We start from the raw sequence: 25,075 nt of genomic DNA on the forward strand, positions 1-25,075 counted from the left end.
AATTTTAAAATGCTTCGCCGCATGGTTCGTGCTCATTACGAGCAACTGTCAGAGTTTATAAGAGGTCGTATCATTGGATTAAAAGAGGTCGGTTGGAAAATTCGGAGAATCGCTCGTCATTTGAGTTTAGCGATGCGGCGATTCGAAAGTGCTGGCAAGGATGTGTGGAAAATGACAGAGTTCAGCGTCAGGATGGTAGTGGTCGACCTAGGGTCACAAAGATCGTGATGACAGAATGATTGTCCGATCAGCTGTCACAGCGCTTTCTTCATCTCTACGAACAGTCAGATGTTCAACCTAAACACCAGGGTCCATCATGACCATTTACAGGCGGTTGGGACAACGAAATCTACGCTCGCGCCAACCGTTACGCCAACTGCCACTGACACCTACACACTGCCGAGCCAGATTAGTGTGGTGCATGGCTCGATCAGGTTGGAATGGTGCCGACTGGGGACGTATAGCCTTTAGCGACGAATCCCGCTTCCAACTGTGTCATGACGATCATCGAAGACGTGCTTTGAGGCACCCAGGGCAGAGGGGGGATCATGGTTTCACTTTTGCACGCCACACTGGCCCTCAACAAGGCATTATGGTCTGGGGTGCCATTTCCTTTGATAACTTGTTCCTATTGGTCGCAATTAGAGGTACACTTACTCCACAGTGGTACGTCGACGACATCCTAAGACCTGTTTTACTGCCGATCCTTTTGCAGTACCCTCGGCTGGTTTTCAGCAGGACAATGCCAGATAACATACGGCACGTGTTGCTATAAACTGTCTGCAAGCTTGTCAAACTCTTCCGTGACCTGCCAGATCCCCAGATCTCTCTCCCATCGAGTATGTCTGGGATATGAGGGGACGGCGATTGCATCTAGCAAGGAATGTTAATAACCTTGTCCAGCAATTGGAGCGAATTTGCCCGGAAATATCGCAGGACACCCTCCGTGAGCTTTATCGGTGTTTGCCACGCCATGCTTCAGCTTGTATCCAGGCTAGAGAAGGGTCAATACCTTATTGAACTTGTTACTGTAACGGTGACATAAATTGTTCAATTGTTCTGAGAATTTAATTATTTATTATTCTGTGCATTGTCTTCCTATCCACCAATTTTTGTCTCAATCGTATCACTCCTTCCTGGTGCATCGATTTTTTGTTATAGAGTGTATTTTTATGTATATGTATTTTAATGATATGACATACACATTAAGTAATGTGCAAAAGAAAATAACAACATTTCAAATTTTACGTAATTTTTATTTTTTGTTCAAACTCAAAACCGGTTTCCGTACTTCTAAACCTAGTGAGTAAGTGAGGAAAGAATGCTGCAGTGCTTAGATACGAAAAAAAAAAACAAACAAAAAAAAAAAAAAAAAACACTAAAATAAACTTACCTGCAAAGGATACGTAAACTTTTTCTGACCGGCAAAGGGTTTTTTCGTCACGTCGACTCGACCTTTTTCTGATGATTCGTTCATTGAAACGGTCTGTCAGAGCTTCAAATTCAGAAAACTCTCTGGGCATTTCAGCCGTCTGCAAGTCTAAGGTGGGATATGTCTCATTATCGAAGAGTGAGGATTCATTCTCTCCCATTTCCGGGTCAAGTTCTAATATGTTCGGAAACGGTGATTCTTGGGCTGTTGGGGGAGAAAAAAAAATCAATATTTCTTATCCCAATATACAGTCTGATCACCAATCACATGGAAAGGTTAATATCCGGTTTACAGGACGTAATGGACGCACTATCAGGTTGCAGGGATTCCAGCTGGTGCAGATGTGTGTTAGTCTCTAAATTAAGCAAAGTCACTTCAAATGAGCGAAACACGCGAATCAACTTTTTACCTTTCCCCCTCATTCAGACAGACTCGTCTAGGCAGGACGTTTGTCAATTCAATAGCAATAATGGGCTAACAGTAGCATAATAGCAATCAATACGTACATTTATCCAATATACGGTGTGACCACGATTGCCATGGGATTACCAAGCAAGCAGAAGCCGATTCATTCTGAGAGAGAGGGAAAAAGAGAAAGAAAGAAAAAACTTATGCACGTTTTTCGTTCATTTCAATGTGACTCTGCTTATTTTAGAGGCTAACACATATATGTAACGGCAAACTGGCATCCCCGTATACCCTTAAAGGCGGCTGTTTTGTACATCAGGTGTTCGTTTTTGCGCCTCATCTATGGTCAAACAGTAGAATCGTCTTGCAGACGATTCTCTAATTACTGAAAAAAAATATCCTTGCTACTTTATACATTTTTTTTAGATAAACCTTAATCTTAAGCCTTTTCCTGACAAAATTTAGAACAGAATTAAATGCCATACTAAGCAATATTAAGGGTATTTTTGCTGATGAAAAAAAAATGAAAACTTGATGATCAGGTCATTGTTCAACAACGTAGGTAATCCAAAAACTGAAAATTTTACACACAGATATTTAGAAATTTTATAGACCACAGAAATAATTTTCTGTTTCAAATGCACACTATAAAATTATTGAACAGTGAATTAAGCTTTTCCGAAAGGAAAAAAAAAAAAAAAAAACTTACGTGGTTCAGTAGAGCAGTTCATGTTTTGAAAATACAAGTTTGGATTGAGTTTATTTCCAAAAGCATCTTCTACTTCAATTCCAAATCCAAAGTTTTTGTTACTGTGGTGTAGCCAGTAGTTCAGCGATCCAATTACGTTGAATTCCACCCAACCTTGTTGATCCAAAGAAAGAGTTCTTGAATCCACGAGTCGCTTTTTTTCTGAAATATGAGAAAGGTAATTAATTATGGAGTGTGAGATAGTGGAAAATAATCTAGATACAGTGAAAAAAGAAAGCAAAATAAGAACAGATGAAAAAAAAATGAAAGTAATTTTGTTTTGATCTTAAAGAAAAAGTTACTATTTAAAAAAAAAATCCATTACTCAGAGTTAATCTCGAAACGGAGAAATGTAGCTTTAAAAATAATTACTTTGAGTAAGCTGCTGCTGAAAATATTTGTTTTAAGATGCAAGACACAGAAATCTTTATACGTGAAATGAAAAATAAATATAGATTTTTTTAGGAATATTTCTCATCCACATTTCGAAGAATAAGGATAAAAATATTTCATTTAAAAATGCTTTTGAACTTAAAAGTTTTCAATAAATAAAAAATCTGAAATCTACTGTTTATGCTAGTAATGAAAAATATTCAGAGGAATGTACATATTTAGGTCCCTTGCTTTTTATTTTATTCATAATTGATATTTGTAATATGTTTCAATATTGTGACTATCTTTTGTTCGCTGATGATTTAAAGCTTTTTAGAAACATTCGCACTATCTCTGACGCTACCCTTTTACAGATTGATTTGGATAAGCTGCACCGGTGGTGCATGGTGAACAGGATTTATTTAAATATTAGTAAATGCAGTGTTTTGAGTTACAGTAGCAGATCTGAGCCATTCTTGAATCTTTATAAAATTGATCAACAGTGTTTATCGCGTTCTGACTTTGCTACGGATTTGAACATCACTTTTAATACTAACCTTGATTTTACGCAACATATTAACAATATTGTTTCAAGGGCATATAAGGTTTTGGGTTTTTTTAAACGCAAGACTAGAGATTTTACTAATGAGCAAGCTCTTAAAACGTTTTATTTTTGTCTTATGCGCTCCAAACTCGGGTACTGCAGTCTTATTTGAAATCCCTATTACAATAATAAGTCTAAAACTCTTGAGCAGGTTCAATCCAAATTTGTTTATTACACATGTTACAGAACTAATAATCAAAATTTAACTTATTCTTACTCTCATTTATGTAATATTTATAATGTTTCCATTCTTAAATCACGCCGTGAGCTTTTGTGTCTCTACAAGGTTCTACATAATTTAATTGACTGCTCAGATATCGTCAATTCGATACAACTTGCTGTCCCAAGTAGGACTCTTAGGAGTCATTCTTCTTTTAAAAATATTTTTACCAGACGGAACTATGTTGATATTTTTTATCTTTTTAAATTTTACAAACATTTAACATTCATTGTCATGATTTAGATATTTTTAGCTTGTCATTTTACAACTTTAAATCTTTATGTTTTAATATTTTAATTGTTTAGCTTGTTTTAATTGCTTTTTCTATATTGGTGCCACTGTAATTGGATTATTTCTGTAGTGTGCAATGCTTTTAATAAATAAATAAATACATAAATAAATAAATAAATATTTATGTATCTAGTATATATACATATGAGAGAAGGGATACTATGGAATACCATTTACATTTTTATAAGTAACTCAACTGATTTTTGGGTTTAAAAAAGCTTAAATCACGGGCAGTACATACTATAAAAATCAACTGAGGTAGTAAGAAGCAAAGGGATGCAAATGGCAAAATTGAAAGTTTGGAGATAACAAGTACACATGGTAGGTGAACCTCTCCTCTGTCTTGGGGCAAGAGATTGTAATAGTAGCCCTGGTAGGTGCTGCTGTATAGCATGATTTAGAAAAAAATTTCAATGAAAGCCTACCTAGGATCTGATCTTTAAACGCGTTTTACTCGAAACTTAAAATAGTCCACTTGCATTTCTTTGCTTCTCACTGCCTCAACTATAATGAACTACCACTTTCAGAAAACTATTTTATTTTTGCTGTCATAAGAAAAGTTGAGAAGGAAGATTAACATGGAATAGTCAGGTAACATAGAGTAGGTTGTTTTATTCACCGTAAATCTTCGAACGATTGGTTTCCTTTCTTCTTTTGGAGCTTCTGGTTGTTCCTTATTATCATTTTCTCCTAGTTTATCTTCCAACTCTATTTATGGGGTGTAGCTTATAATGAAAGAAAATCTAATATTCCTGCCTCTACTTGGCTTCTATTTTTTTTTTGCCAGGAGGGAGAGGGGGGAGGTAGAGTATGGATTGGAAATTTTTTTTGATTTAAATGCATTAGATTCATTCACATCAGAATCAGGACTCTTGAAAGAATAAAATTACGTCAGAGATTATGGAATACCCGACACGCCATCTTGGACGACTAATGATTAAGCTGATGAGCAAATCATTGTCAGCTAAAAAACGACCACACTATAACAAACTATAGTTCCTTTGGTATATTTTATGATTACTATTAATGTTCAAGTCGGATGTCTACTAGTAGCTCAAAACTCTTGAAAACTTGCTAGAAACTCTTGAAAATCACAAAACACGCTTTCTTCTCTAGCGAAGAGTATAAAAGCTAGTGGTCAACTCTTTAGAGTAGCTCATGATATTCTCACGTTAAAACAGCTACAAACAGAGCCAAAATCTCGGTATTTCATATTTCCCGGTGCCTCCCCAGTTTCGCGACACAAAAATTTTTTCCTGCCTGTTTTTCAGTTTCAATCATACCTTTACCTTTTGATAAATTAAAGGGGGGGGGGGGAAGAAATTTGAAATGCGGACGAAACTGGGGAGAAACTTATTTCCCGACTATGCTGCAATACCCTTCTCTCATCTATGTATGTTATTATATACTAGTGGTACCCGAACGGCTTTGCCCGTAATAGAAAATTAAAAGGTCTTTTGGTTCGCCTGTATATTTACAAATAATGTATCGTGAATTTCTTGCCAATTGGCTTGCCCATGTTACGATTCTACGTTGTGATAACTTAGTAATTTACTCCTCAATTTTATGATAATTTTGCTCGGGAAAATGTTCTTAAAATTGGAATAGAATAAGAACAAAATCGAATTTTCAAAAAATCGCTTAGAGGTGCACACCCCCATGCTACAAACTAACTTTGTGCCAAATTTCATGAAAATCGGCCGAACAGTCTAGGCGCCATGCGCGTCACAGATATCCAGATGTCCCGACAGTCAGAGATACTTTCAGCTTTATTATTAGTAAAGATGCGGCAATTAGAAACAAAGGGATGTAAATGGAGTTATTAAAGTTACAAATAAAGCACGTTTCAAGTTCAGATCCTAGGTAGACTTTCATTGATTTTTTTTTCTAAATCTTGCTGCATAGTAGTACCCACCAGAACTACCAGTACCATCTCCTGCCCGAAAACACAGGAGATGCTCTCCTATCGTTTGTACTGGTTATCTCCAAATTTTTAATCTTGGCCCTTACATCCGTTTGCTTTTCACTACCAGATTTGTTTTTTTGTAAATGTGAAAAAATATTATCTACCTTTCTTATTTAACCGAACAGGCTTCAAATACTGGTAAACATTCACGTTGATGCCGTTTGCTGCTCTGTTATTGACAAGGCTTTCCAATAAATTAAATCGCGACCCAGAAGGCTGGTTACCATTCCACCCCACGTAGTTTGGATCTGAATTACCAGTCAGCTTAAACAATCTCAGTTTGGCTTGTACCACAGATATCTCAGCCGATAAATGTCTGTTGAACGGAAGGTTGTAGTAGATTCGGAATGTACTAGAAGATTCGAAGAGTGATCTGTCTGTACTGTTAGGTAAATTGCCTGGAAGAAAGAAATTAGTTGAAATGAATGTTTCAGGAAAGCTAAAGTATTAAATGATCACTTAAATTCCCTCATCACTGATACATGTTCCGCAAAACTTATCAATAAGATTTAAAAAATGACAATTCATTTTTTATCGTTAAAACAGTTTTATTAATAGTCAACGAAAACGAAAAACTGATGGCTTGAAAAAAAAATGCAAAGTTAACTTGTGTGCATAGTTGGTAGTGCGGCCATGTAGAGTAACTTTTAGCCACGTCATTTAACTCTGCACAACTTCAATTTTTTAAAAATATTTCACTTTAAAAAAAGGGAAACAAAAAACAAGAAGGCCAGTGCTCAGTGTTGCACTCTGTTTGAAAGGTTATGAAATACGTTTTATACACTTTATTTTACAAAAACAAATCCGAAGTTACGTACAGCTCATTGCATAATCCAATAATTCTGAAGTTTCTGTTTTGAAGTTGTCTTGTCTTTAAAGTTACAAAAAACGTTTTTCCTACGTTGTAGCATTCACTGTTATAAATGATAGAAATATTGCGATGTTTTGAGCACATAGAAGGGGTTTTAAAATAACAAATTTCATTTTTCGACTTTAAACTCACACTATTTTTATTCAAGTAATTTTTCAAATTGTATTCTGACCTTGTTTAAAGCCACCTAAAACAGCAGCATAACTTTAAGCATCCCTAATAATATTTTTTAAAGTTATATACTAACACAAACCAGCAAAAGTTGGGGCATGAAAAAGTGATTGAGGAACAACTAAATTTTAAAGATGAATTTTAACTATTCCATCTACAAATGTTGAGCTATTTTTAAGATAGCACTGTTGAAACAATTTTTTGACACGTTAATTAACTTAAAAATTAGTAATATTTTTTATATCCCAGAAAAGTCTTCAGTCTTCCATTATGATGGCAACTTATGATGACCCTATATGCTGATCTCTTTCCTTAAGTATAACACTATAATAGTGGGGCTACCAAAGTCTGAATTTTTAATCCCTGAAAATTTTTATTGCAATGAAAGTTTTTGACCATTTTTTCTGAAATCAGCTTTTAAAAATCTATTAAAATTAGATATAGGTTTGTTAATATTTGGTTTCAGGCTAGTGTATGTATTATTCTTTAATTTTGAATAACTACGATATTTTAGGAGCTTTTCTTCTAGTTTATTTATACCAACAAATACAATAAAGCTCTTAAAATAGGACTTCGACAGTTTAAAACAGAGAAACAGTTGCGCAAAGGTTTTTCTGAATGACTAAGTATTTGATAAGAGAAGTACGCATTCAAATGCTTTTAAAACAATTATGACATCATAGTACATTTAAAAGTTTGATTAAAATATTTAAATCATTTTATATGTTTTGATTTTAATATGTTAATCTAAACTCGAATGTTTCACTGAAAGAATCACCTATTTTACAATTGGCTGAACAGTTTGATAACGAAATGTTTCTATGCATTGCTATGCAGACCTACAACTGAAAGTGAGATCCAAGACCTGAGGACATGGTTAGAAGAGGTATAAGATTGACCAATATCATGGTCCTTTTAGAATTAGAACCTGGCTCAGTAACGCGGATGCCTTCTGCACTACCACTTACGCTATTTGCCGGACTTAATATTTTAAGCCGGCTGGTGGCGTGGTGGTAAGGCGCTGGCCTTATCATCCTTGGCCCCGGATTATGGCCTGCCTGAGGTGGCTAGTCGGGGAATTTCGAAATGCAGAAAATCATCAGTGCCCATGTCGTACGATTATGCGGCATGTAAAAGATCCCTTGAGTATTCTTTTGGCTTAGAATTCCCCAGGCAAAATGAAATTCCTTGTGCAATTTCGCATCAAAGACAGCCCAAGTGTCTCCATCTGGTGGAAACTGGGCGTCAAAGAGTACTTGTGTCATGCATCAGCGCAATAATGGTGGCACATGAAAGATTGATGCCTTGTCGGGGAGCGCACTAAGTCTAGTTATGGTCAAATGGCCCCTTAAACAGCCCACTGGAAACAAAAATATGTTTCTCATTAAAATATTTCATTGACGCAAACACATTATTATTATTATTATTATTTTTGATTTTAGCATTTAAGTATTCTTTTCTGAATGTATGTTTAAACAGTTGCATATTTTGTGTTTTCGTTTGAGTTTCACATTAATAAGAAAAATGCGATTGTGTAGCTTCACGATGATTAAATATATTTGTTCATCTTACGATTTAATCATATAAACACAAATGGAAATTCAGTAAGTCACAGAAATCATTAAACTGTCTTCCGTCAATTATTCTAGGAACAACTGATTGATCTAATGTGTCAAAATGTTATTTTTCAATTATAATGCTGCGTCATAAAATACGAACCTAGCATTCATATTACTTTTGGAACATTTTTTAAAATCTTTAATTAAATAGTGTTTGAATTAATAGAAAAATAATCTTTATTAAATACAAAATGGAGTATGTTATCAAAAATGTAAAATAAAATGTTTTTCTTTTTAAATTACTGGTTTAGTCATAGTGTTTCCTTATACCTACCTTTCTGTTTTTTTTTATTATAAAAATTTAAAATATAAAAAGTCACATTGTTAATAATTATAGCATCGAGAAAAAAAAAAAGTGCCAAAACTAAAAGTTGAAAGTCATTTATTACAAATGGTGGGAAAAACTATAATCAGTTTTAGGACAAGAGATGGCACGAGTTGCCCTGATAGGTGCTGCTCAGCAACACGACTTGGAAAAGCTTTTGAAAGAAATCCTACCTAATATTAATTTACAAGCGTTTTACTCAAAACTTTTATGTGTCCATTAACATCCCTTTGCCTGTGACTCATTAAAAGAAAAAGAACCTTCTCCCCATTTATCTTCATCGATAAGAAAGAAAGATTAGTGGAGCATATTATACTTACACGAGGGGTAAAAACTCTGCATTCTGCGCATGGCCAGCAGAGGATCCACAATTCCTGGTTGAGCATCCATTTGTTGAGCGTGGTTGTTGTTGATATGATGCATCCGCTCTAGAATCATGGCAATTTTCTTCTGTTCATCTTCGGAAAAGATAGGATTGGAAATGTTTGGCTGACGATCCATTCGAAGCCTGTGCAGTATCTGGGCTTGGATGACTATTATACGCTCCTGCTTTTTCCTATTTGAAAGAGGAAACAAAATGGCAGAGCTTTTGTAAACGTTTGGACCTGAATGTAAAATTTGATCTATTTATAAGTAAAATATGTATTGGAAATAAGCATAAGGTAAATGCGTTGTAAACTTAATAAGGGGGGGGGGGTACTAGGATAAGTTCAGAAAAACAGGATACCGAAGTTTTGGCTATAACGTAGGAAAAAAATAAATTACGCTGCAAGTTCCTACATTCCCTGTACGCATTGGAAACACATTTCGAACACTTTAATAAAAATAAATAAATAAATAAATAAATGTTCTAGTTGCTTGAAGTGCACTGTGTTCTGTATGTGCTCCGTTCAAAGAAAGTGTACTGAAATGTGCTCCGAATCTGTTCCAAATGTGCTCCACTCGGGTTATTTGTACTTGTGAAATCATCGCTTTCCTTCTCACAGATATAGTTTTAGCAGCCTTTTTTATTTATAGTAAAACTTGTATATTAACAATACTGTCTATAACAATAAACCTGTCTATAACGATATTTTGCGTGGTCCCAAGCAAAATGTCAGCATTAACGATGAAACTATCTATAACGATAGCATGTCTATAACAATACTTTTTTAGGTCCCAACAGTATCGTCGTAACCTAAATGGCACCGCTTCCGACTTTTTTAGGTGTTTAAAGAAAAAATGGCACACCGATCCAGTGAATGAACACTTCGAACCAGTAAATGAACACAAATTGGTCCAGTGAATGAACATGATAAATTTTGATTCAAAAAGAAACTAAGTTTCTTTGAGATCTATCTATCTATTTATATAACTATCTATATTTTTTGATCTATCTATCTATTTATATAACTATCTATATCTATCTATCTATATAACTATCCATATCTATTTATCTATCTATTTATTTATATAACTATCTATATCTATCTTTTTATATCTCTATCCATCTATCAATATACCTTTCTATTTTTCTATCTATCTATCTATCTACTTATCTGTATCTAGCTATCTATATATTTATCTATCTATCTATCTATCTATATACTTATCTATCGATCTATATATCTACTTATCTATCTACTTATCTGTCCACTTATCTACTTATCTATCTATCTATCTACTTATCTATCTATCTATCTACTTATCAATTTATCTATCTATTTATCTATCTATCTATCTATCTACTTAACGATCGATTTATCTACTTATCTATCTACTTATCAATCTATATATCTACTTATATATCTACTTATCTATGTATATATCTACTTATCTATCTACTTATCTATCTACTTATCTACATACTTATCTATATATCTATCTACTTATCTATCTACCTATCTATCTATTAACTACTACCTATCTATTTTTCTATCAATAAATCTATCGATTTATCTATCTACCTACCTATTCCATCTCTATATTTATCTACCTATATATCTATTTACCTCTTATTTTTTATATATCTATCTCTATATCTTCCTCTATTTATCTATCTATCTATATACAAACATACATACATATCTACCTATCTATTCTCTCTCTTTGTATATATATTGCTATTTCTCTATCACTCTATCTACCTGTCGATCTATCAAGAGAGCTGAAGATATAGAAAAATAGATGTAGGTAGGTTAATATACAGATAGAGATATAGATAGATAAAAGATAAAACTTAGTAAAAAGTGCATTGTTTACAAAGACAAAAATAAAAAAATTATAAAATGTATAACGAAATACATAAATAAATAAGCATATAAAACTATCTTCATTACAAAAAAGTACGAAAATGAAAATATCTCAAAGAAACTTCAAATTTCTTTTTAAATCAAAAGAAATTTTGCCATTGTTCATTCACTGGGTTTTCGCAATTTTTCGTACCCAGTGACTGAACACCCTTCTATCTGAAAATCTACGCATTCTGCATTGACTGAAACAATTTAAATCCATAGCCTAAATATGTATACTTAATTTTTCTTTCGTAGAGTTAAAAAATAAAGTTTATCGATAAAAATAATATGTATCAAAAAAATTGCTAGCACAAAACCAGCCTTATTATTTTGAAAGAGAGAAAGAACGATTCACGGCAGTAAAAATTTCAAATTTTTTCCAGGAAAAAAATACGTATCCAAAGTAACCAATCAGGTGTCAGACAGCTTAGAATATCAATAAAGAACGCTTTTGTAGTGAATTTATTCAGAAAAAAAAATTTTGGAAGCTTTTTTTTTTTTAATTACGCGCTGTTCATTCACTGGGTGGTGTTCACTCACTGGTCGGTCTACCCTAGACAGGTTTTACTGTACCAGTCTATAGAATTTCTCAATATGATACTACTAGAAATTTTGTTCTAATGAGTAGCGGTTGCTGGTATCACGAATGCCGCCAAAGAGGATGGCCTCCTGCCAGCGCCCTGCCGCTCATTGCCCAGTGGCGATGAACACCTTCTCCACGAGGATGCAGTTAAACTAACATCAAAAACTACTGGGAAAGCAAAGGAATATTCCTCGAGTGCTTTAAAGTGTGCTACAAAGTTTGCTGAAAGAAGGGACATGTGTCAGTGTTCAAGCAATGTTCTCAAAAGCGTCCCAAAAGTGTGCTGAATAATATTAATTATCGTTCTTAAACCAATAATAACATTAACACTATTGATATATAACCAATAAATAATATTTAGCCTTTTTTTAAATTGGTTTTAGGTCGAAAAAATATAGTCATATAATCAAATAATCATAAGTAATATAAAAAATAATGGTATAAATAAAAAAGTATTTATTTTCACCACAAAATTATTAAAATAATATATTTACATTGCACTATTAAAGAAATTCCGCAAACGACTCCGATTGGATTTTTTCATTTAAAAAGTCACCGCTTGGGAGATAATTCATAAAACAGATAGGGGGAAAAGTTGGTCAATGGGGTGAAGTGGTCGTAGATGAAATAAAAAGCTATACATACGAAATAAATGAAAGAATGAGGGTGGTTTTTTAAATTTTAGATTTTTAACAATTAGGAACTAAGTTTTGAACTACAAATGTTAACACTGGCAATACTTTATTTCGTAAAAAAAATTATTTTATCTACTTTTAAATTCTGAACTTTTTTGTAAAATTTTGTTTCTTTTAGCCAATTGGTTGTTCAGGCATCTTCCAGGATGTCTCAAGAACACGGTTGCATAAACAGCTAAGCAGGATTAATTTTATACAATACTAGAAAAAATACCCGGCGTTGCCTGGGTTAGCAATAATTATGAGAAACAATCGTTACTTGCATTTGTTTTCTGTTTTAAGTGAAATAACTTAAAACACACTTTTTTGATGTGATGTAAAATTTAGCTTCTTTCTTACTCATAAAACTAAAGTAGCAGTAAGTAAAAAGAGCAAAATAGTATTCATTTAGAAACGAAAACACGAAATTTAAGCGTATACGAATTTAAAGAATTTCCGAAATATGAAATTAAACTTCACATGTTTAAAAAGATTTATCAGTTAATACTTATTTTTTTTTACATGGAGTCCTACCTTCTCTGTATGTCTATTAAAGAACGAACTGTTTAAAAAAAATGTAGCCGCGTGTTCGTGATCCCCTTAAACTTGCTTTAGTTATTTTGGAAAATTTCAATTATTGTGGGTTCTTGGTGCAATTTAAAATGTTACCGAATTTGCGGGAATCGTTTTGGGATACGTTGGATAATGCCCCCCCCCTCCTTACTTTGTAAAACGGTATGTTACTAATTTTTGTTAAAAAGATATTGTCGCCATATGCTAAGATACTTTTGGTCACCATAAAATGGCGCTAAACAATTTCATCCGAAATGTTTCCAAAATAAGTGGTAAAATTTGGCGATGGTTTGAATTTGTGCACAAAGTCACATTAATGGAAGTTTTTGTGCTGTGTATGGATTTGCCTAATTTAGTTGCTGGATTATTTTACAGTAAAAAAAGTTTTTAAAAATTCTTTGATTGACGATATTTTGTTTACACGGTGAAAGCTGACAAACATTATTACATAGTCTTTGACTTCAAAAACCGCGACAGTTAAAAAAACTGCCAAATGCATCCGCTACAGAAATCTTTCTGCATAAATTTTGGCGAGGTTTCTGCTGTTAGATTGGATAATGATTAAAGCATTCAATCAGCACAAATAATAAAAGAAAAACCCCATTAATTACACTAAAGTTCCATTTAAATAGAAAATAATCAACCAAATCTAGTTATTATTAGCCAATCTTGGTGAAAAAACGTTACTTTAAGATTTGACTTTAGAAAAGCCTCAAACAGTCAGACGAAACACAAAAACATTCAACAATTCTAACTATGAACTGGGAGTTGAGATGATACACTAAATAATGAATTGGGTTGAGGAAAGCCTTCGAACATGGAAGAAAAAAAGCTCATAACTCGTTTTTCATACAACTTAGAACTTTGTAACAGATGCCATCTTCAGCAGAAAAATAAGCGCTTTCGATGGACACATAATTTTAATATGTGCACATATTTTTTCACCGTCATATTGGGGCATTTAAGCGAAAATTTGGACAAATTAGAATAAAAAATTAACTATCAATCGGATTTTTTCGAACTGGTCTACAAACCTCCCCAGTACCAAAAAGAACAAACGGTGAAAGTTTCAGCCAAATCTGCCGGGTAGTTTCTGAGATCTTAGGGAACAAATTTACCAACATCCATTTTTATATATATAGATTTCAGAACAGCTTAAAGAAAATGGGGTAAAGTGGTCATAGGTTAAACTTAACATATATGCTTCATCTAAAATCATTCAATCTTCACTTACGAAACAGATATTAGTTAAAGATGAAGTTTACTAAACATGTACATTGCTTATAAGGTAAAATGGATGAAATACAACTGAGCTCAAATTTGATGCAGTATATCGATATCGATTGAATTAAAGCATGATTGTATTCCTTTGAAAAAATATCATATCACTTTACCTGCAACCACAACTTTCAATTTATTTTAGAAGAATAATTTATGCCCCCCCCCCCTCCACTCTCCAAAAAGTCAGGTGTTAAATATTGGTTAGAAGTAGAAACTTCGAACTAGAAGTATTTCCCATACATTAAATAAATAGATAAAGCTTGATCATTTTTCCCTTTTGTTTCTTAACTAAGTAACATTTTTTCAGAACTTTATTTGGGCGAAATATTTTATTATGTAAGTTAGACATTATTCAGATAGTATCTTTTTCTATTCCTAATGAAATAAAACATTGCAGATTTTCACGCCTTCCCTTTTGATATTAATAAAATCCCGGCATGAAATATGATTAAGTTCTTGGTAAACCAACTTTTGACCATACTTGACAATCAAAAATTTGTAATTTATTTAAATAAAGTTACTTTCATCAAAAGAACTTGGTGTGTTGAGCATTAAAAAATTATGGCCATTTATGATGGCTATAGGTTATCTTTTTTAGCCTTCTTTCCCAGTAAAAGTCAGAGAAAGAAGAAAAAAGCATGAAAGAAGGCTTAATGCATCTTAAAAATATCCCGAAAACAAAAAAAAAGTCAAAAATAAATTTAAAAAAAAGAAAAAAATAATTTGAATTTTTGGCATCTTGAATTCAAATTATGTTTTTCGCAATCACGAGCGTGTGTGTTTGTGTAGGCGCATGTGTGTGGGTGCGTAAGTGTATGTATGCATGTGTGTGAGTGAGTGTTGTGTACGTGCGTGTGCGTGTAGGTGTTCCTGTGTGTGTGTGCGTGTAGGTGTTCGTGTGTGTGTGTGTTCGTGTGTGTGTAGGCGTTCATGTGTGTGTGTATAGGCGTTCGTGTGTGTGTGTGTGTGTGTGTTGAAGCGTTCGTGTGTGTGGGACATGGACGCCACCGCCCAGCAAAAGTGGATTCCGGGGGACAGTGCTCAGGACCAGCCGCGCCGCCGCCGGTGGACGGTGGTGCTGCAGCCCTGGTCCAAGCTGAAAAAGGAACCGGAACATCAAGGACGGTCAAGTGAGAACAATAAGCAATCGTGATTGCTCAATAGTTAGATAAATATTGAAAAATTAAAAATTGGAAAGTAGGGTATTGAGATGGGGGAAAATGTCTGTCGGTCTGTCTGTCTGTCCCCCCCCCCCTAATAACTTTTGAATGAATAGTCAGATTCGAACAAATTTTTTTTTGTTAGAAAGATCTCGGCGAGGACATCTCATTCCTGTTATTCATTTTTTGATTTGAACAATTTTTCATTCAATTTAGAACAGTTCAAAAAAACTTAACATTAGTGCCTACGGGGAAATTCAAATCAAAAATAAATCTTGACCTTAGAGGCGAAGTGGCTCCAAACAAACTTTGTAGGGAAAAGCTTTCGATGAAAAACATGTATCGAAAATATCTTTTTGATTTGAACAAGTTTTCGTTCAATTTTGAACAGTTCAAATCTCTTAACATTAGCGCCTACGGGGAAACTGAAAGTCAATATAGATTCCGAACTTAAAGGCGGATTTACTTCAAACAAACTTTGTTGGAAATAGCTCTTGACGACCTACTCCCGACTCCGACTTCAATAATTTTGGCGCTCTTGACTCCGGCTCCGACTCCTGTGCCCTAAAATTACTCGGACTCCGATTTCCCGACTCTGAATCTGACTTCTTAGCTTTGGCAAAACTTTATTCACGGAGGAAAAATGGCTGACTCCGACTCTTGGATATTTGACTCTGACTCCAACTCCTGTATCAAATAATAAGTCCGACTCCGACTCTGCAAATGTTGGCAGACTTACGGACTTTTTGGGGAAATGACCGGTTTCATCTCCGAGTCTCTGAATTTAAAACTTTCAGCTCTCGAATCTAACTCTTTTGTCCCAAAATCAGATGGACTCCGACTCTGACTCCATAGCCATGGTTTTTACTGTGAAATAATTGTTTTAAATATATTTTGATTTTATTTCCAAGTTAAAGTTTTAATTTATGTATTCAGTTTTTGGCGGAGAAATTCGGAGTCCTTTATGTTTCTACATAAAGATATGCGCAGACGATTTTTTTTTCGACAATGAAAATTATTTCTTTTAGTTGACATTTTATTGTTTTTATTTATTTTTGACAGTACATTAATTCATTCTTAAAAATTTTTTTGGCAACAGGAGAAAAACAAACTTTTTTTTTGTATGATTATTTTAATGAGATTTTAATTTGAATTATTTTTTTTTTTCCTTTTTGAAAGCGGTTGATTTTTTTATTTTTTTTTTTGATGGAAAAAATGTATTCAGCTACTTTGTTTAAAAGGTACTGCTATTTTATTTGTTCTTTTATTTATTTTTTACGTATCTACTTCTTTAGATGAGCGAGGCATACTTTATTTCTCGAAATCAGCTTAAAATATTAAAAAAATTTGTGTGAAATAAAAGAGAACCAAAGTTATAAAATACTTTTCATTTTATTTAAATTAATTTTAATGTCAGTTAATTCACTCAATTTAAATGAAAAATGCACGAAACGATTTTTAAAACGTGTGGAAATGTTTTAAACATTTTCACTTGACTTATTTAATTTACGCCGTTTTTTAAAAGATACGTGACTTTATGAGTTGTTAATTTGTCACCCGCAAGACAGCCATATCTAACCGTCTGTCACAAAAACAAATTAGACGCCGGACTTTGAAGTCTTTTATTAGCATCTAAATCGGAAAAAAAGAGAAAGAACCTCGTCTGCACGCGATTCACAAAACGGAGGAGAAAAAAGAACTACGCCTGGGAAAGCGCGGAAGTGTCATTCGAACCTTTTGTTTTTCCCTTACTCTTTCTCGTGCTATCTTATTGGCGCGAGTTCGTGTTGACAATGAAGGCAACTTCGACAATAAAAAAAGAAGAAGCTTTAAACGGTGCAGCTTAAAGGATGACGCAAGGCCTCGTCAGAAAAAGAGGTATCCTGTTCATCAGACGACGAAAACAAGCAAAAAACAGTCTATGGAATGTTCCAGGTGGCAGTCTCTTTCCCAGGAAAACGTTACAGTGTTGCCAGTCACAGACTACATTGTAAAAAAATAAATAAAAAAAGGAGACTAACATCCTTGTTTTTTAGTGTTTACAGTAAAGAGAGGTTAAAGCCAAACCGCGAGGTTCTGAGAACGAGACTTAAGAAAGATGTTCGAAATAAAGAGAGGTTGTTTGTATATTCGAAGGTTTCCTACGTGTGAGAACTTAAGCAGCATCATACGATTGGTTTAACGGAGAACGTATTGAATACAGAAATTGTCGAATAGCGGAAGATAATGCGTTCACGAAAATTAAGATGAATTCCGATAATTTTCAATATTAAAAATCAAAATGTTTCATACATCAATGCCTTCCACATTCCATAGGTTGACCTACACCATTCCTCTTAAAAACATCCTTTGCTAGGTTCCAGGTGGCAGCATCTTTCCCCAGAAAACTCTACAGAGCTACCAGTAACAGACTACATTGTAAAAAATTTAAAAAGCAGACTAGGTGGCGGAAGGTACAATATGAGCCGACCATGGCTATTTGCAGCAGCCCAGTCCTTAAGAGTTGCTCATCGAGAAGGAAAACTTGAAAGACCTGTCTTTACAGAATTTTTGATCAAATTTAACTCTTCAGCAAAATTACAATACTTACACAATATTTCAGCTAATTTAACATACTTTGAGAATATTTAATAAAAATTAAAAGATATATTTATAGGGGAAAAAAAGATCTTTTAATTTCAAGAGTTCAAAAAAAAAGTACAAAAAGTAAAATCGTCTTTGCTACCTTATGTTCTTGCTCACTCCACCCAGAAATTCAGAACAGCATTGCGTCTGTAATTGAGCACTTAAGCAAAATCTCATTTTTGGAAATTCATACTGTCCTTAAAATCCAGTGTATTTGGTACTTTCAGTGGCGTTCCCAGCACTGCTGTAAACTGGGCGGTAATTTGTAGATCTATCCCCCTTTCCCTTTGCCCAAAAAACACCTTTTAATAGTTAATATACTCTTGAAGTTCGTACAGTTTTCCGCATTAACTCATTTTCATTTTTACGGTGCAACAAAAGTTTAAAATCAAATACTAGTACAAATTATGAATGCAACTTTCGAAAATTATCCTAGACCAGAGTTTTATTTCTAAAAAAGGAAATGAGGGCACCTTGTAGAGCCCATCATTTAATTTATTGTGAAACTAGTCTTGATTCAGTCTAATAACTAAAGGTTTTCACATAAAAAGGAAAAAAAAAAAAAAAGTGCAGAAACTGAGCTCCCGTATGCTCACACATAAATTAAACTCTGCCCTAGAGCATATGTAACCACCCTCCTCCACTAAAGTGCTCTATTTTCATTCCAGTTTGATAGATTAAAAATAATTTAGTGTAGATTTGGGAAATTTTTCAAAGTATGTTTTTTGTATATTCATTATAAACTGTTAAATCCACTTTGTGTCACTCGTCAAACAGGGGTCATCTGGGGTGCTCTTGCCCGCTTCCCCCCCTCTTTCGTGGTGACGCTTCAAATACATGACATTATTAACATTGTCATCGATAGGTGTAATTATTAAAAAAAACTGGGGAAAGTTTTACGACCCTACTTCAATTTCGTGAGAGATTTGAAGGGAAAAAAGCGAATACATCCCAGGGAGCAGTGAGCAAAGACGTATTCTATTGATTCAACTTTTGGTATTGCATAGAAAAGTTATACATTGATCAACAAAAAAACTGTTAAAACCTAATTCAAAAAAAAAATTACAAACTGCTCACGATCTATTCTACCCTTCATATACAGTGAAATCCCGTTACAACGAACACCAACTCAGCAAAATAACTGTTTAAGTCTTTAACGGATAGTCTTCTGCAATAATTTTAAAAAATGCACTAAATGACTCAAAATGCGATGTAAAACCATCTGAAATTTATAAAACTTAGTGATTTTGAATATGATACCACCTATTTATCAGGGGCGCGCACAGTTGGGGCGTCGAGGGGGCTCTAACACTCCTTTTCCTCCTCAAAAGTAAAATAAATTCTTGTGATTTCTGGTAATTTAATTAAGTATGTATTTGTTACAAAAAATTTATATTATGGAATAATGCTAATTAAGTTGTATAAAAATTTATTTTTTAATGTTTTTTTGCTCCTGACAATAAAATCAAAATAACATGCTTGGTAGTGTATTGGGGTATGATAAAAAAAGGGTCGACTCTCGTCCCTAGTCGAAAGGTTGAAAAATTCTTGTGTCAGCCACTGCTTTTTACACAACTTACCTCTTTTGAATCATTTTGTACTTCACGAAACATGTGTATGCAATTCGTATAGCTAATTGTTCGTTTCAAGTGGTTTACTTTACTGTTTATGCACAAGGTTGAAATTTCTACTCCTTGTAAAGTTTCGAGTTTTATTAGGCATAAAAAATTATGAAAATATATATCACACAGCTCGTCTGGCATAATTCCAGTGTTTAAAGCAGACGCTATACTTGAGCCGAGTCTGGAAGTCTGTTTTCACCGCCACGTGCCAGACGTTTACACGCATGAATGGGAATGTCCTCCCTCCCCTTTTCGAAGTTTTATTTTTGCAACCACTCTTGTTGTGTCTGGGATGAATCTGGATCCCATTCTGCCTCCGTCCCCCGGACTTCTGTTTTCTCTTCCGTAAGGGGAGAGTGATGGACGATATCAATTTTAACATGCTTGTCACTCATGGTGCTTGGTACAACGTGGTTACAACAATAAAAAGTTAGAATGTTGTTTTCGAAAACTTACTTTCACAACCTTACGATGGGGTCGTGTATAAAAAGAATAATTTCGAAAAGCTGTTTGTACATACAGGTGCGCCTTGAACTCAAATTTTTTGGGAGTGCAGAAATTCTCAGTTTTGGAACTCCAAATTTTGGCTAATGATGATAACTTTGCTGAATGGAACTTTAAATTTCGCCGAATGATGATAGTTTTGCCGAATGGATCTCATAATTTCGTTAAATTATGATAGTTTTGACGAATGAAACTCCAACTTTTTACTGAATGAAACTCCAAATTTCGTCGAATAATGATAGTTTTTCCGATTTGAACTCCAAATTTCCCCGAAGAGTAAATATTTTTCCGAATCGTCAGACAAAATTTGCCGAATAAGGAAATTCTGGAAAATCACAGTGACCTCTAGTGATCTTCCATCAGGGCATCCCTGTGTACACGCTGAAAGCCGGGAAAGTCTAGCAAAATACGCAAGATTTTGAACTGCTGCAAAATCTTTAGCTTCCAAACGATAGTGGATGTTGATGGTGTATAAAATACTTTTTCTAGAAACAAGGCGTTTGAGATGCTGCCGCCGAACTTTATCTGTTTCCTGAGAGTTAAAATTTGTTTTTGAAGAATCACGCTTTTCAGAGATTTTCTTAGATATGATATTGCTCTAGTGTGATGAACATAAGTTCAAAAGTTGATGTTTTGAAAATAAATTACTATGATCCGAAAAAGCTTTTCTGTCTCTAGTTTATTTTCATATGGTCTGCGTATGTTTGACTATTTTTAAAAACTTCCTCATTAAGTGCGAAACAATTACTTTATGGAAACACATTAGCTCTGGTACGATATATTTACTAGGATTCCATTTTATGATTCATTCATAATTGAAAATGAAATTTGGGATATGAACATGATTATGTCTATCTATCTAACAGAAAGCTTCTTTCTTGAAACTAAACATTTAAATTCATGCATGGTTATTTTAAAATTCAATTTGTACTTCACAAAAAGAAAAAACAATCCTCCTATTAATTCTCCCGCATTTCGGCTCTTATAAGTTACTGGATTAAAAAAAAAAGTGAAGGACAAATTGAACCTGAAGATATCAGAAAAACAAACAAACAAGAAAATTGATCAATATTTTCCTTTTGTGATAGACAGAGATTAGGGATTAGGTAGACTGGCGTTTATGATAAGAATTACACGCCCCTCAACGAAATTTCCTCGTGATAAATCACGAGAAAAAGTAGTGCCTTCAGTGTGTAGGTCAGTGATTACTTTACACGAGTGTAGCACATGTTGACTGACAAAATCCTAAACCATATATAAATTCATAATGTTTTCACTCGATAAGAAAAACTAGTATTATCTAATGATGAAATGAGAAAGACAGTTGCGTAAAGTCTACAAATAAAAGATGTGCATATGTAGATGCAATTTTATGCATACTACTCAATCTATATAAAGAGTAAGTCCAGAACAGCTCGACATTTGGGAGATTTTAAACTTTTTTAAGTTAAGGAAAACCCATTTGAATCGTAAGGAAAACACTGTATTAGGTTTACTTAAGAGAACTCTCTATTGTAAGGGATAAATGAAACTTTGTAGATAGAGGAAGACATTAGGCATTAAAACTTGATTAAGAACGTTATTTAGAGCTACGATTACAATTTGAAACTACGACCCAATCAACACAGAAATATAGCCCTCGAACAATTCGTTCATTAACATAATTTGTACCTAGTATAATAGTATTCGCATTATGAAAATTTCATTCATATAAATCAGTGAATCAATTTTGGAAATAATGAGTCTTATACTTAAAGGGGAAATTTGAAAAGTCAATTGCTTTTAGATATCAAACATGAACTCTCGAAATCAATTAAATATTTAAAATTAAGTGCCCCATATATTGGAAAAGATATTGATTTTAACAGTTAGATGGAAAAAAGAGCTTTTTGTTAGTTATTTATTCATACATTATTTATACATTTTATCATTTTTACATCATTTATTTATACATTTTGAAATATAAATTAACGTACAAAATTTGTGCCTCAAATAACAATAATTTACGGGTATAGTAAAATTTCACTTTAGCATTTTCATCGCAGATCAATGCATTAAATCAAAATGTAATTAGAGTTCATCCCTATTACAAAATATTTGACAATGTATTTTGCTGTGTTTTACTTTGATGAAATCTCTTATACTCAAAGAAAACTTAACAATTGAACTTCAAAGACTTTATGCAGCTTCAAAGCCCATTTCAAAGCAGCATTAAAGATATTTTATATTACTATTAGAAGTAACAGGTTGGGGATTCAAAACAACTGGAAATACTTTTAAAAATAGCTTGTAATACTTACGTCTACAACTTGAGTGCATGCTGGGATGATTTGCAGTATTTCAAATATTAGCGAAACAATATTTGGAAGATGTCAAGTATAAACGACTTCCCATTGTTTAGAGGGCAAAACATAAACTTGTCCAAATAAACAATGAACTTTCTAACAGTGTGATCAGGAAGTGAGATTATGTTCAGGGACATTTATTTGAAGGAGAAATATTTTATGCTGGCATCTTTACATGTTTTGGGACTATACTTGCTGATTTTCCCATGGTGCCCAGGAGGAGAGGGAGTCAGGGCGAAGATTGCCATTGAACATTTCATAGGTGATTATTCTGAGCCATTAGTCTCTCTCTTTTTTGAGATGTCTACTTCTTGGCTGTAGAGCTTAATTTTAAAAGAATGTAAGCTCTTGGGTAAGTTTTTTCACACGTGAATCTTTATTCTCTTACTAAACTAAACTAATATTGCTTAAACTAAGAAGAAAGATTACGCTTAAACTAAACTTTTGTATAAGCTTCACGTGGTTTCAAAGCCCTTTTCAATATGAATTAAAAATATTTCCTAATGCAATTAGGAATAACAGGTTGAGGATTCAAAAACAACGGGAAAGGGATCTGTTTGAAAGTGTTCTTTGATCGAATGCAGGTGATTACCAATTCTACGTAAAAAGTTCTGTGTCCACAAGCTGCAGTCATTTGGAAAGGGTTTGCGGAACTGTTCAGATCTTTTTTTGGATAAAAGGTACCCTGAATAATTCAAACTTCACTTAATTTAAATTATAAATTACAAGCGGAACCCACTCGGCTTTTCCCGTAGTAGAAAATCAAAAGGTCATTTGGTTTCCCTGTATATTTACAAGTAATGGATGATGAATTTTTCGTCAATATGCTATCTTAATTTGCTCGCCCATGTCATGGTAATTTGCTCGTCCACGTAATGGTAATTTGCTCGTCCGTGTTATGATAATTTGCTCGATAAAATGTTCTAAAAATTGGAATAGAAAAAGAACAAAATCTAATTTTTTAAAAATCAGTTCGAGGTGCACACCCCGTGCTACAAACCAATTTTGTGCCAAAGTTCATAAAAATTGGCCGAATGGTCTAGGCGTTACGCCCGTCACAGACATCCAGACTTTCAGCTTTATTATTAGTAAAGATTAAGAAAACGACTTACCTTTCGCGATATCTCATTTGCAAAGAGTGTGTGATGTTGTCATTCTCAATGTCAGTCAAACTTGTGTTGGAAAGAGTGGAAGAGGCATTGGCAATGGCTTCTTCTTGTAGACCCGCTGTAGACGAAACATTCAGAACCCTAACCAGAGGTGAGGATGGTTGTCGAATGACATGCGGGAGAGAATTAAGTGTGTCTTCATCTGCATTTGTTGATGATAAAACAGGAACTGTTACTATCACAGCGATGCAAATGACGATGCTCTGGATCATGGCTTGTTGAAGCTGTTCCTTATTGAAGCTGAACAGCAGTCCTGATGTGAGGAGCACAAGGTTCTAGGTCTGATCTGAGTTTTGCCGAGTTGTTCAGCAGTTGGATCAAACAAATATGCTAGTCTGAAACGTAGATGAATTTTACTATTAAAAATATATTGAGGAGTTCAAGCTTTGGTAAAAATTAGTTCAGTACGACATGAACAAAAGAGGCAGAAAATTGCAAATCAATTAAGATGTAGCCAGCAGTAGTTGGCACTGCAGTAGTAGCTCACACTGTTAAAGAAAAAATAAAATCGACAAGCACCAAAAGATAAGCTAGGTAAAAGCTGAAAGGTAATCATCGGAAATTTAAACATTATTTTGTAATTTTTGCACGATTTTATTACTTCGATTGTTAATTATTTTTTTCTTTACAAGTGCTAAACACTAGTGCAGTGGCAACAGCTAGTGGTTTTAATTTATGCATTACTCATGTTAAGTTACTCGTTTTTCAAAACAAATGCTAGGTTTTTTTTCATTATTAAAACGCCCAAGCTTTTTTACTGCGCATTTTCTAGTTTGTAAAACTGTTCAAATAATTATAAGGACATGAATCTTTACAGGAAAGCCTATTTCGGTCTCCCCCTCTTCAAATGCCTTTTCTTCATGAATTTATTTCTTCAAATGCCTTCAAACGCTTCACTTTATATGGAAATACATCCTTTTTAAACCTAATAAATGTGTTTTTTAAGCATAAAAAAAGCCTAGATTTTTGTGCATAGAAAGCGACACCTAAAATAAGGCCTTAGCGTATCTTTAGCAAAAAAAAAAAAAAACACATGAGGCCGGTTTTTATTTTGGAAAAACACGGCAAGCTTTTAAATAATTTTTTCAACTTGTTTGAAAGAGCTAATACATTTTACTCCAAACCATTTTTGTACGTAAATTATCCCGAAACAGGCAAAGTAATGTGTGCTTCTTTGAGTCCTTCTAACATAGTTGGAGCAACCCCAACCTGACAAAAATTGAAAGTCTATGCAGATCT

The 25,075-nt window shown here is 33.8% G+C and overlaps 1 protein-coding gene across 1 annotated transcript in view; it reads right to left on the reverse strand.

The window, feature by feature from the left end:
- The window catches only part of LOC129228618 (bone morphogenetic protein 7-like), a 38,849-nt gene extending 14,801 nt beyond the window's left edge, over positions 1-24,048 (reverse strand). Inside the window, exons 1-6 of the mRNA XM_054863300.1 lie at positions 23,780-24,048; positions 9,348-9,583; positions 6,299-6,439; positions 6,146-6,208; positions 2,550-2,750; positions 1,394-1,666 (exon numbers count right to left, since the gene is read on the reverse strand). Coding sequence (XP_054719275.1) covers positions 1,394-1,666; positions 2,550-2,750; positions 6,146-6,208; positions 6,299-6,439; positions 9,348-9,583; positions 23,780-24,048 — 1,183 coding nt within the window. The remainder of the gene's footprint in view (positions 1-1,393; positions 1,667-2,549; positions 2,751-6,145; positions 6,209-6,298; positions 6,440-9,347; positions 9,584-23,779) is intronic.
- Between the last annotated feature and the right edge of the window lie 1,027 nt (positions 24,049-25,075).

The sequence above is a fragment of the Uloborus diversus genome, chromosome 8 (assembly GCF_026930045.1).
Source record: "Uloborus diversus isolate 005 chromosome 8, Udiv.v.3.1, whole genome shotgun sequence".
NCBI lineage: Eukaryota > Metazoa > Arthropoda > Arachnida > Araneae > Uloboridae > Uloborus > Uloborus diversus.